General features: G+C 36.7%; 1 protein-coding gene across 5 annotated transcripts in view; it reads left to right on the top strand.

Annotated features, from left to right (window-relative positions):
* RAD17 (RAD17 checkpoint clamp loader component) overlaps positions 1–13576 on the top strand; it is a 35360-nt gene that overhangs the window by 4146 nt on the left and 17638 nt on the right. For all 5 annotated transcript variants that reach the window (XM_055421916.2, XM_055421918.2, XM_055421919.2 and 2 more), the window contains exons 3-9: positions 1317–1574; positions 2132–2215; positions 7541–7697; positions 8950–9086; positions 9600–9652; positions 9741–9866; positions 9955–10024. In XM_055421916.2, the coding sequence (XP_055277891.2) occupies positions 1317–1574; positions 2132–2215; positions 7541–7697; positions 8950–9086; positions 9600–9652; positions 9741–9866; positions 9955–10024 (885 nt within the window). The remainder of the gene's footprint in view (positions 1–1316; positions 1575–2131; positions 2216–7540; positions 7698–8949; positions 9087–9599; positions 9653–9740; positions 9867–9954; positions 10025–13576) is intronic.

Genomic DNA, 13576 nt, shown 5'->3' on the forward strand with positions numbered 1-13576 from the left:
CGGACACGACTGAGCGACTGAACTGAACTGAAATATTTTTAGGTTAAAATATTTTGTTTTTTTATTTTTCTCTGAGTATCATTACGAAGGATTTTAAAGAAAAGGAAATGATGCAGAGAAATATAGAGAGGTCAGGAGTTTCTGTAGACCAGAGGACCATGAAGTACATCTCACTGATTTTCCTGTTCTATTAACCTAGTACTCTTTTTCCTGAACAAATCTGACAGATCATCCTCTCTGGAAAGCCTGCTTCCCTTTCAGAAACATGCTAGTTGCTTCATGCTGCTGCTGCTGCTAAGTCACTTCAGTCGTGTCCGACTCTGTCCGACCCCATAGACGGCAGCCCACCAGGCTCCCCCGTCCCTGGGATTCTCCAGGCAAGAACACTGGAGTGGGTTGCCATTTCCTTCTCCAATGCGTGAAAGTGAAAGTGAAGTTGTTCAGTCATGTCTGACTTGTAGCGACCCCATGGACTGCAGCCTACCAGGCTCCTCCATCCATGGGATTTTCTAGGCAAGAGTACTGGAGTGGCTTGCCATTGCCTTCTCCGAGTTGCTTCATGAGCTGAAGAAAAATATAATCAAGTCGTAAATACAAATTATTCGTAGCATCAGTATTCTTAGACCTTATCCTCACAAATCTTAAGGCTGATAGGGATTATTTCAATGTATGAAATGTTTGTGAATATATTAATCTGGTCAAGGCAGAAGTGTTACTTTCCTTACTGCTCTACATGGTTAAAATCATGCCTTTTTCTTTATTCTGTTTTATTTTTTTTTTGATAGATGATTTTAATGTTTGTGTTTCAAGGCTACAAATGAGTTTTAAAAGAATCAGTCTCATCTTTACCCTGAAAGTGAAAGTCACTCAGTCGTATATCCAACTCTTTGCAACCTCATGGACTGTAGCCACAAGGCTCCAGGCAAAAATACTGGATTTGGCCATTTCTTTCTCCAGGGGTCTTCCAACCCAGGGATTGAACCTGGGTCTTCTGCATTGCAGGCAGATTCTTTACTGTCTGAGCTACCAGGGAAGCCACCAGTCTTTACCCTGGAAAGATTATTATTTATAAAAATAATTGTTTGTACTCTGTATTCATTTATATGGCTTTCATCATTGCTGTGGTCAAGTAGCTAAGCATGCATTTATACTTATTGTGAAGTAGAAAAATAACTATAGAGTCAGTTTTATTTAAAGAACTATTTTGTGAGATTTATTCTCAATGTTGCTAACAATGTTTTTAATAGAGTAGTTACATAGGGAATAGATGCAAAAAAAAAAAATAAGTGTTTATTTATATGGCTTCTTTTTTTCAGGTAACAAACTGGGTAGACCCATCATTTGATGGTTTTTCAGAGACTACAAGCATTTCTACTATTACTGCCACATCATTAAGTGTGAATAACTCAAGTCTTAGAAGAAAAAAGGTGCCTTCCACATTGGAAAGTAGCAGATTTCCAGCTAGCAAAGGAGGAAACCTATCTTCCTCTAAACAGATCTATGGTGTAGAAAATTCAAAAGAATATCTGTCAGAAAATGAACCATGGGTGGATAAATACAAACCAGAAACTCAGGTAATAATTATTATACAAAGAAGTCTTCATTATTTAGTTTCAGGAAGGAGAGGGATGTGCATTTTCAGTTATTATTCATTAAAACCTTTTTGCCTAAATGAATTAGAAAAAAATAATAACTTCTAAGTTTTTTTATATTTCCAGTCTCAAATTTTCTCAGCAGTTATTCTGAAGATATACCATTGGTTATTTGTCTTTGATTTAATTTAACCCTTTGATTTAATTTAATCAACCCCTAACATTGACTTGATCCATTTAATCTTTTGCTAAATGTAAAGTCCCTCCCTATTTATTACCTTACCAACATGTATTTCAGAATTTTAAAATATTTTGTAATTTCAGATGTGCTTCAAATATTCATATGTTGTGGTCAGTTTAACAATAGAATTTTTCCATAGCAATGTAAAGATTTGAATTAAGTATAATCAAAAAGATCTTTTTATTATATCATGTTACTCATTTGCTAGTTTTTTCATTAAAAACGTGTAGAATAATCTGTGTGATGTATCAAAAATTTTTGAGTTAAAGTGTTTTTATTTTAAACTTGAAATTTTTAGCATGAACTTGCTGTGCATAAAAAGAAAATTGAAGAAGTTGAAACCTGGTTAAAAGCTGAAGTCATAGAAAGGCAGCCAAAACAGGTAACTAAATAAGAAATGTTTTTGTTTTTTTAAGCAATTTTTATTTACCTTTTTTTTGCTTCTTTGTTTATTAACGTTTCTTTTTTGGCCATGCTGAGTCTTTGTTGCTGTGTGGGTGTTTCTCTAGTTGCAGCCAGTGGGGCTGCGCTCCAGCTGTGGTGGGTGACAGGGCTTCTCATTGCAGCGCCTTCTCTTGTTGCAGAGCACAGGCTGTGTGTGGATGTGTGGGCTTCAGGCCTCAGTGGTTGTGGCTCCCGGGCTGCAGATTGAGCACAAGCTCAGTCGTAGTGGTGCATGGGCCTTAGTTGCTCTGAAGCATATGGGATCTTCCCGACCCAGGGATCAAATCTGTGTCTCCTGCGTTAGCAGGTGGATTCTTTACCACTGAGCCACCAGGGAAGCCCCAAGAAATGTTAAGAAATATTTGACCTTGGATGTTTCTCTGCCTTATAGTTGGTTGTAGGAAGTTACAAACTTTCATGTTGACTTTGTACTCATGAGTCTGTCTCACTTGTGGTAGAAAGTTGTCTGACCTTATTACTTCTGCCTCATTAAACGACTCAGGAGACTTTGAATCTTCTCCTTTACTTTTTTCTCTTTTTCCCTCTTATGTATAAAGCATAGTAAACCATTTTGGTGCTAATATATTTAGCATATCAGATTATCTCACACTGAAGCAAGTAGGCAAATTACATACTAGTTTTTTACTAAATGTAACCTAAAATAATCATCATTTATTTTACCCTGTAAAATGTTTTTTCTTTCACTTCCTAATTCCATAACTGCCCTTGAACCCCTAGCTAGACTATTCTTTCTCTCTTTCTTTTTAAACTTATAAAATTTTGAGATTCTGCAAACATAAAGAAAAATAGACTATTAAATGAATATTCACAACCCTGAAATATAGCCATCATTTTCCCCCATGAGTATTTTAACATAAAATGTAAACATCTGACATTTAATTCCCTGATATGATCTAGTGATCCATTCATATTCACATTTTTCCAGTTTTCCTCAAAATGTCTGTTATATCTAGTTTGTTACAACCAGTGCATGATCAAGGACCATCCATTACATTTGATTATTATATTTCTTAGGGCTTTAAAATCTAGGGCAGTTCCCTTCACCTTCTCCTTCTTTCCACGACATTGACTTACTGAAAAGAAAGAAAGTGAAGTCGCTCAGTAGTGTCCGACTCTCTGCGACCCCGTGGACTGTAGCCTACCAGGCTTCTCTGTCCAGGGGATTCTCCAGGCAAGAATACTGTAGTGGGTTGCCATTGCCTTCTCCAGGGGATCTTGAAGAGGCCTTACAAATAGCTGTGAAAAGAAGAGAAGCGAAAAGCAAAGGAGAAAAGGAAAGATATAAGCATCTGAATGCAGAGTTCTAAAGAATAGCAAGGAGAGATAAGAAAGCCTTCCTCAGACATCAATGCAAAGAAATAGAGGAAAACAACAGAATGGGAAAGACTAGAGATCTCATCAAGAAAATTAGAAATACCAAGGGAACATTTCATGCAAAGATGGGCTCGATAAAGGACAGAAATGGTATGGACCTAACAGAAGCAGAAGATATTAAGAAGAGGTGGCAAGAATACATACACAGAAGAACTGTACAAAAAAGATCTTCACGATCCAGATAATCACGATGGTGTGATCACTCACCTAGAGGCAGACATCCTGGAATGTGAAGTCAAGTGGGCCTTAGAAAGCATCACTACGAACAAAGCTAGTGGAGGTGATGGAATTCCAGTTGAGCTATTTCAAATCCTGAAAGATGATGCTGTGAAAGTGCTGCACTCAATATGCCAGCAAATTTGGAAAACTCAGCAGTGGCCACAGGACTGGAAAAGGTCAGTCTTCATACCAATCCCAAAGAAAGGCAGTGCCAAAGAATGCTCAAACTCCCAGACAATTGAACTCATCTCACACGCTAGTAAAGTCATACTCAAAATATTCCAAGCCAGGCTTCAGCAATACGTGAACCATGAACTTCCAGATGTTCAAGCTGGTTTTAGAAAAGGCAGAGGAACCAGAGATCAAATTGCCAATATCCAATGGATCATCGAAAAAACAAGAGTTGCAGAAAAACATGCTTTATGGTTACATTTTCATCACTTCCCAATCAATACATAATCTTGTTTTATATGTTTCTGTGTAAAGATACCTTATTTGTTTATTTATTTCAGTTCAGTCGCTCACTCATGTCCGACTCTTTGCGACCCCATGAACCACAGCACGTGAGGCCTCCCTGTCCTTCACCAACTTGCGGAGTTCATTCAAACTCACGTCCATCGAGTCGTGATGCCATCCAGCCATCTCATTCTCTGTCGTCCCCTTCTCCTCCTACCCTCAATCTTTCTCAGCATCAGGGTCTTTTCCAATGAGTCAGCTCTTCGCATCATTTCCTCCTACCCTCCCCTTCCCTCATATGCCATCCAGTGAGAAGACCTGCCCCTCAGGTTTATAAATGTATCTGAGTGGTAGGAGCAGAGCCACTATCTCCAGTGAAACGGAAATGGTAGACCTGTAATTGTGGGAAAACTAAACTCTCTTGTTATAGCCCTGCCACCCCTTGCTGTGTATATATATATATATAATACTTTGTCCTTCATATGTGAAAGATCCAGTGTTGGAATTCTTTGGTGTAAATAAACGTTTGGTTTTATTTATAAAACAACAAAAAAAGTATTGGCCAAAGTATTGGAGTTTCAGCTTCAATATCAGTCCTTCCAATGAGCACCCAGGACTGATCTCCTTTAGAATGGACTGGTTGGATCTCCTTGCAGTCCAAGGGACTCTCAAGAGTCTTCTCTAACACCACAGTTCCAAAGCATCAATTCTTCAGCGCTCAACTTTCTTTATAGCCCAACTCTTACATCCATACATGACCACTGGAAAATTTTATTTATTTACTTATTTTTTGGCATGCAGGATCTTAGTTCCCTGCCCAGGGATCCAATCAGCATCCATCCCCCTGTGGTGGATACACAGAGTCTTATCCACTCGACCGCCAGGGAAGTCCTCAAGATACCTTATTTAATATGTATTAGTAGATCATTCGGAGAAGGCAATGGCAAGCCACTCCAGTACTCTTGCCTATAAAATCCCATGGATGGAGGAGCCTGGTAGGCTGCAGTCCGTGGGATCGCTACGAGTCAGACATGACTGAACAACTTCACTTTCACTTTTCACTTTCACGCATTGGAGAAGGAAATGGCAACCCACTCCAGTGTTCTTGCCTGGAGAATCCCAGGGACGGGGGAGCCTGGTGGGCTTCCGTCTATGGGGTCACACAGAGTCAGACACGACTGAAGTGACTTAGCAGCAGCAGCAGCAGTAGATCATTAACATTAAACTCATGGCCTGTAGAACTATGACTCATAAGGTCTTCCATTTTAAAAAGTAGAACAGGGGAATCCCCTGGTGGTCCACTAAGTTAAGACTTAGTGTTTTCACTGCCAGTGTCCAGGTTCAGTCACTGGTGGGGAAACTAAAATTCAATAAGCTGCATGGCATGGCCAAAAAAAAAAGAGAATTAAAATGAATAGTGTAACTGGCTCTTCTCTGAGTCCAAGGACTCATGCCCTTATTTACCATAGTTAATAAAGGTAAACAAGCAAGCAAGGATCACAGCCCACTGTTACATGTAGGATATCTTCCCCAGATAATTTTTCAGTTTTAAACTTTTACGCTTTTTTTTCAATGTGTGAGGGAATGTTACTGGGACCTATAACCTTTAGTCTGTCTTTAGAGTCCTGTAAATACATTTCTTAAAAAATCGGATATTCGAACTGAGGTCATTGCATAAGAATATTATACTTGTATAATATTGAACTATATAATCCAGAGAGGTTGATATTAAGATTGAATTTTCTGAGTTAAGGTAACCTCTAAAAATACTTGTGTCAGACATGACCTCTTTAATCTAGCTCAGGTTGTTTTAATTTGGCTGCTGAATAGTCCTTGGAAGGAACATAGTGCAGGAATTGAGGATACAGTCACTATTTAGGACAGTATGGAGATTGCTTAAAAATTTAGGAATAAAACTACCATTGTTCAGTTGCTCAGTCGTGACTCTACCATATGACTATATGGTACCATAAAACTACCATATGACCCAACAATCCCACTACTCAGCATATACCCTGAGAAAACCATAATTGAAAAAGACACATGTACCCCATTGTTTATCACAGCACTATTTACAATAGCTATGACATGGAAGCAGCCCAGATGGCCATTGACAGATGAATGGATAAAGAAGTTGCAGTACATATATATAGTAGACTGTTCAGTTCAGTTCAGTTCATTCACTCAGTCGTGTCCGACTCTCCGCGACCCCATGAATCACAGCACGCCAGGCCTCCCTGTCCATCACTAACTCCCGGAGTACACTCAAACTCATGTCCACAGAGTTGGTGATGCCATCCAGCCATCTCATTCTCTGTCGTCCCCTTCTCCTCCCGCCCCCAACCTTTCCCAGCATCAGAGTCTTTTCCAGTGAGTCAACTCGTCACATGAGGTGGCCAAAGTATTGGAGTTTCAGCTTTAGCATCAGTCCTTCCAATGAACACCCAGGATTGATCTCCTTTACTCAGCCATAAAAACGGATGCATTTGAAGCATTCCTAGTCTAATGAGGTGAATGAACTAGAGCCTATTATACGCAGTGAAGTAAGTGAGAGAAAAATATCATATTAATGTATATTTATGGAATCTAGGAAGATGGTACTGATGAACCTATCTGAGGGACAGCAGTGGAGATGCAAACAGAGAACAGACTTGTGAGCACAGCAGTGGAAGAAGAACGTGGGACTAATGGAGAGAATAGCATTGAAATGTAAACAGTACCATATATAAAATTAGATAGCCAGTGAAACTTGGCTGTATGGCACAAGGAGTTCAAATCCAGTGCTCTGAGACAACCTAGAAGGATAGAATGTGCTGGGAAGTGGGAGGGAGGTGCAACAGGGAGGGGGCATATGTATACCTGTGGCTGATTCATGTTAATATATGGAAGAAACCAACAGAGTATTGTCAAGCAATTGTCCTCTAATTAAAACAATTTTTTATAAAGCTATTTAAAAAATGAAGTCTCCCCACCCCATAAAAAAATGAATGAGAAATTATCAGAAGCTGTGCTTAGAAGTTCAGAAAATAAGATTCTTTTATCTATAGCTGTTTTATTCCAGCTAACATTGTGCAATTAAGTCTGCTTTTATGACTAAATATTTCTAGAGATAATATTTAAGAAGAATATTAAAACAATATTCTAACATTCCAGTGATTTTGATATTTTTATTGATGTCTATATTTGGTTTTAGGGTGGATCTATTTTATTAATAACAGGACCTCCTGGATGTGGAAAAACAACAACTATAAAAATACTAGCAAAGGAGCATGGTATTCGAGTACAAGAGTGGATTAATCCGGTTTTACCAGAATTCCAAAAAGATGATTTCAAGGAGATATTGAATCCTGGTAAGGTTTGTTGTGAAGGTAGTGGGAATAGTGGGAAAGTCTATGTTTACAGAAGATCTGAAGCCCCTCAGATCCTGGGGGTATGTTTTTGAGAAGAAGGTATGTATTGCTGCTCCTGTACTTGACTGGCATCTGCCCACTACCAGCTGCTTCACAAAGTCAGAGACGCAATCACATGAAGCTATATGGGTGCATTTAGGTTCAGAGAGAAGTAACTTTAGGAGAAGAAAGGAAAGGGTCCCTCCAATAAAAGAGGTGGTGCTCAGTCGCCCAATCATGTCTGACTCAGTGCGACCCCATGGACTGTAGCCCGCCAGGCTCCTCTGTCCATGGGCATTCTCTAGGCAAGAATACTGGAGTGGGTTGCCATGCCCTCCTCCAGGGTATCTTCCTGACCCAGGGATCGAATCCAGGTCTCCTGTATTACAGGCATATACTTTACCATCTAAGCCACCAGGGAAAGCCCTATGTAATGTAATATAACTTCACATATATGATCATAAATTCCAGCATGATCATTTTTAACTTGCATAGCTTTCTTATTGCTCCTTTAGAGTAACCTTGGCGTATCCAAATCTCCTAGGCCATTTTGAAGTGCAGGGGTTTCTGTAGGACAATTATATTACTATTTTAATGTGGGATATTCTTTAAAATTTGTTTTTTAGGTTCTTCTATAACATCTGTGCATATGCACACCCCTTTGCTGCTACTCCTGGAATTTTTAGTACTTTCTAGTAGTAATGTTACTTTTGACAATCTAGAAAGTCTTTATTTACAGTCTTCTGTACAAAATGTTACTTCTTGTAGTCCTAATAAGTTTACTAATTAGTCATTCTGTTTTTGTCATTAAAACTTATTAAAGTAAAACTTACTGTTACTGAAAATAGCTCATTTATGATCACGCACTTACTGGGAGAGTCTTCATTGTGTAGACAAAGTCATAAATATTTTTACCACTTTTATGATTTTTATACTAACAGCTGTGTTCTGAAATCAGTTAACTCCATATTATATTTCTTGGTACAGAAGCTTTATACTGTTGTTCATAGTGAGTTTGTCTTTTGAAATGAATATTCTGTGTTAAATTTGAACAGTTTTACATTAAAAAACAGTCTACAGTATTGTGTGCTACATTATCTTTATGTATATGTAAATATATTCAGTAATATTCATGTATGTTATGTACATATATGTAATATTGATATATATATAATTTGTGGAAAATAAAAGTGTTAAGTATATTTCTTTTCAGAATCAAGCTTCCATATATTTCCCTACCAGTCTCAGATAGCAGTTTTTAAAGAGTTTCTACTAAGAGCAACAAAATATAACCAACTACAAATGCTTGGAGATGATCTGAGAACTGATAAGAAGATAATTCTAGTTGAAGTAAGGATAACTTTTGAAATTCTGCTGTAACTATTGAATAAACAATCGCAAGATATATCTTATGTGACAGTGACATTAACTCTCTCCATGGTCCTAGTAGTGGTAAAATATAAAGTCTTTGTGTAATAGAATAAATCTAAAGTTTCTTGCATTAAACTTGGATAGAGTAACTATAGGTTGCATGTGTGTATATATTATAGGTTAGTGAACTTTAAAAATTTAATGGCCTAAATGTAGAAAGGCAAAAAAATATTTGGAAAATGATGTCTTAGTGAGAATATTATAACTTGTAGTGACCTGAAGAAATTTGATCTGAAAGTTCCATAGATGCTTATTACCATTTAGGATATCAGCTAGTTGATGTTTTTAGCTAGTTGATGTTTAGTTTCTACAGACGTTCTGATTATAATACATTAAATAGATAACATTTTTTCCATTTTGGTAAATATAAGTCTGAAAATAAATTTACATGAGAATAAAACTGAGCTAATGTTTAACCTTTGTTTTTGGTAGGACTTACCTAACCAGTTTTATCGAGATTCTCATACTTTACATGAAGTTCTGAGGTGAGTTTCAGTGAAGTCTTTTAAAACTCCAAATTAAATGACAGGAGGTTTAAATTTCAGCCTTGCTTGCTGTCTTTTGTTATTCTAGGAAGTATGTGCAGATTGGTCGGTGTCCTTTGATATTTATAATCTCTGACAGTCTCAGTGGAGATAATAGTCAAAGGTTACTGTTTCCCAAAGAAATTCAAGAAGAGTGTGCTATTTCAAACATTAGGTAAGAATGAAATTTCTGCTTAAAATTTCACATACATACTATATTTCTAAACATATAACCACTGTCTTTCTTTATAAAACTTTGACAGTTTCAACCCTGTGGCACCAACAATTATGATGAAGTTTCTTAATCGAATAGTGACAGTAGAAGCTAATAAGGTAAGTTTCTTAAGAACTGATTTTTTTGAAGTTTACATTGTCGTTATAGAAAGCCAAACTTAAGTGGTATTATATAAATGTGAGGAATAAGAGACATGAATTATCTCAGTTTTTAAAATTAAAAAAATTTAATTACACTCCTCAAGCATGTCATTTTAGAAAATGTAGGGACGACTGACTAAAAACCCTTAACCTGGACTTTCCAGTCAGTCCAATGTTTAAGACTCCACGCTTCCACTGCAGGGAGTGCAGGTTCGATCCCTGGTTGGGGAACCAAGATCCTGCATGCCTTGCAGCGTGGCCAAAAAATGAAAAAGTTAAACGTCCTTAACCTTTTTCTAAACTTAACTGTCTTTTTCACATTGAAGTAAATTTTCCTTTGCTTGGCTTAGTGTCCTAATTTGTGTCTATTGTTAAGAAACTATTGCCTGCCATCTTGGTTCGTTAATCAGTTATAATCCAACACTACTTTTGTCCTGTGTCACTTTTCAAAGATTTAATAATTTTTTTAAATTATGGTAAAAAATACATCATAAAATTTGCCATCTTAGACATTTTTTCCAGCTTTATTGAGATATAACTGACATATAACGTCATGAAAGTTTAAAGTGTATGACCCATTGACTTGACAAAACTTATATAAAATGATCACCACCATAGCATTATCTAATACCTCCATCATGTCACGTAAGTTACCTTTTTTTGTGTGTGATGAGAATATTTAAGATTTTTTTCTCTTAGCAACTTTCAAATATATAATATACACAGTACTATTAATGGTATTATATATTTGAAATATCTTAACCATTTTTAGCCATCCAGTTCAGTAGTGTTAAGTATACTATTGTTCTGAAATAGCTGTTACTTTTAATGCATCTTTTTTTTTTTTTTTAATCTTTCAAATCAAGATGATGTTAAAGTTAAATTGATGAAACTTCTCCTCTCAGCAGCATGGTTCTAAGTGGACCAGCTGCTGTCAGTCAACTGGATTTTACATGAAACATAATTTGTTTTGCAATGCTGGATCACAGGAACTGAGGGAAATCTCCAGAGGAGAGGTTGTATTGAGGATTAAACAAAATAACACATGTATGTGGAGCACTTAGGTGAATAATACAACTATTAATAATGAAACATTAGAAGCACAGTGAATCCAGTAATAGAGGGAGCAGCTGCTGTGGTGAACTATTATGTCCTTAATTCATATTTTGAAAATAGTGATATGTGTGTATGCTAAGTCACCTTAGTCATGTCCGACTCCTTGTGACCCTATGGACGGTAGCACACAGGCTCTTCTGTTCATGGGATTCTCCAGGCTAGAACGCTGAAGTGTGTTGCTGTGTCCTCCTCCAGGGGATTTCCTGACCCAGTGATTGAACCCATGTCTCTTATGTCTCCTGCTTTGGCAGGCAGGTTCTTTACCACTCGGGCCACCTGGGAAGTCCACTTAGTGATAAAGGGAAATACAGTTTAATGTCAAGTTAAAGATAACAGGATACCAAGTTACATTCTAACAATAGAAATGTTTTCAGCCCTTGATATATGTCAGGCCCTGTGCAAGGTATTTTTACATACCTGATCTTATTAAACCCTTACTACAACTATACAAAATTATCTCCATTTTATGGTAAAGAAACTGAATTTTGGAAGGAAATAATTTGAATAATATTCCATGGCTATTAAGTGTCAGATGAGTTTGAAGTTTTGTTCTGACTCCAGTTTACTGTGCTAAAACAAAACATAGATTTGTTAATGACAACCCAATGCACATATATCCATAAACCTATATATACTAAAATAACATAAAAATGCTAAGTGTGATTCTGGGTGGTTGAATTACTTAGGATTTTTTTCTACATTCTCTACTGTAAGCATGATAACTATAAACTATAGTTTTAAATATTTATTAAAAAGTTGAAGAAATAATAAAAGTCAGCCTCATGTTACTTTATCATGTGACTCACAATTTTTTAAGACTAAGTCATTAAATTGCAAATGGCATTTACTCTAGCGAGTTGTTTTATACTAGTAAAAAGATTACCATAACTTCTTTGTTATGTATTTAATGTGCTGTGCTTAGTCACTCAGCCATGTCAGACTCTTTGCTACCCCATGGACTGCAGCCCACTGGGCTCCTCTGTCCATGGGATTCTCCAGGCAAGAATACTAGAGTGGGTTGCCATGCCCTCCTCCGGATCTTCCCAACCCAGGGATCAAACCCAGGTCTTCTGCATTGCAGGCAGATTCTTTACCATCTGAGCTACCAGGGAAGCCCAAGAATACTGAAATGGGTAGCCTGTCCCTTCTCCAGGGAATCTTCTCCACCCAGCATCAAACCGGAGTCTCCTGCATTGCATGTGGAGTTTTTCCCTGCTGAGCTTCCAGGGAAGCCCATAGTAAATGTGCTTTACCTTAAATAGTTGACCTGTAAGAATGTTAGAACTAGTATACTTTTGAAATTATCATTGATATGTCACATCACAGGAGCAGCAGTAAGCCCAATATTTAAATATAAATCAAATGTAAATATAAAATCAAATGTTATGATACTGTCTAAGGTCACCAAGGATGATAACAATAATGTAAGAAGATTTAAACGAGTTTAATCTCTTTTATTCTGTAGCTTAGTTAATTATCTTGAGAGTATAAACATCTTATGCGAATGAGTTATAATAAAGAGTGTTGACTATCTTAAGTGTTTTAAGTTTAAATAAATGTTTCTGTGTATTTATAGGAAAAAAGATCTTTAGTCTTTTCTGATGTCATTAGGTATATAAAGTGTGGCAGGAACTGCTGATCACACATTTCAGCCACATTTGCTATATTCACCATAGTTAACATCCATAGTATTTTCTTCAGCTCCAAGAATCATGATTTCAAATTCTGTTTCCTTGCTGGCAAGTAATCCATATCTAAATTTTTTCAAAAACAAGCTGCTCCTCCCAAAACAATTTTTAAAGTAAATGTGTTCACAATGAAAATGAAGTAAATCTGGAAGAGAAGGCATGAGCAAGAAAATTTTTTAAGAGTGATAAAGAGAGACTTGCTGTCTAGATATTGGAACATAATATGAGAATATAGAGAGTACAGCTGTGTGATATTAGCATAGAAATAGACAAATGGAAGAATAAAATGAGAAGACAGCACAGAACTAGGTCAGTATGTGTAAATGTGATTTTTTTAATACAATGAAAGTGGCATTTTACATCATGAAGGAAAGAGAGTAAGTAGACTGTTATGGTTAATAAGTGGTATTGGAACAATTGCATATTCAAACAGAAGAACATAAGATTGTCTCTTTAGTTCATACTATACAGAAAAATAATTTAAACCTTGATTTAAAATTTAAATACAAAAATTAGAAGAGTATTAGGAAAAAATACTTTGAGTTGGGGGAAAGTCTTCCTAAGCAAAAAAAAAACCCTGAGAGCCATGGATTTACTTTAAAAAAATGGAAAACTTAGGAAATAACAGAAGACATGGTAAACAAAGATAAAAGACAAACATGAGAATGAAAGACAAATGGATAGTAAACATAAGAGGTATTCAGGC

Source organism: Moschus berezovskii, chromosome 18 (genome assembly GCF_049115385.1).
Source record: "Moschus berezovskii isolate FMDL1 chromosome 18, NW_MosBer_1.0, whole genome shotgun sequence".
Classification (NCBI taxonomy): Eukaryota; Metazoa; Chordata; class Mammalia; order Artiodactyla; family Moschidae; genus Moschus; species Moschus berezovskii.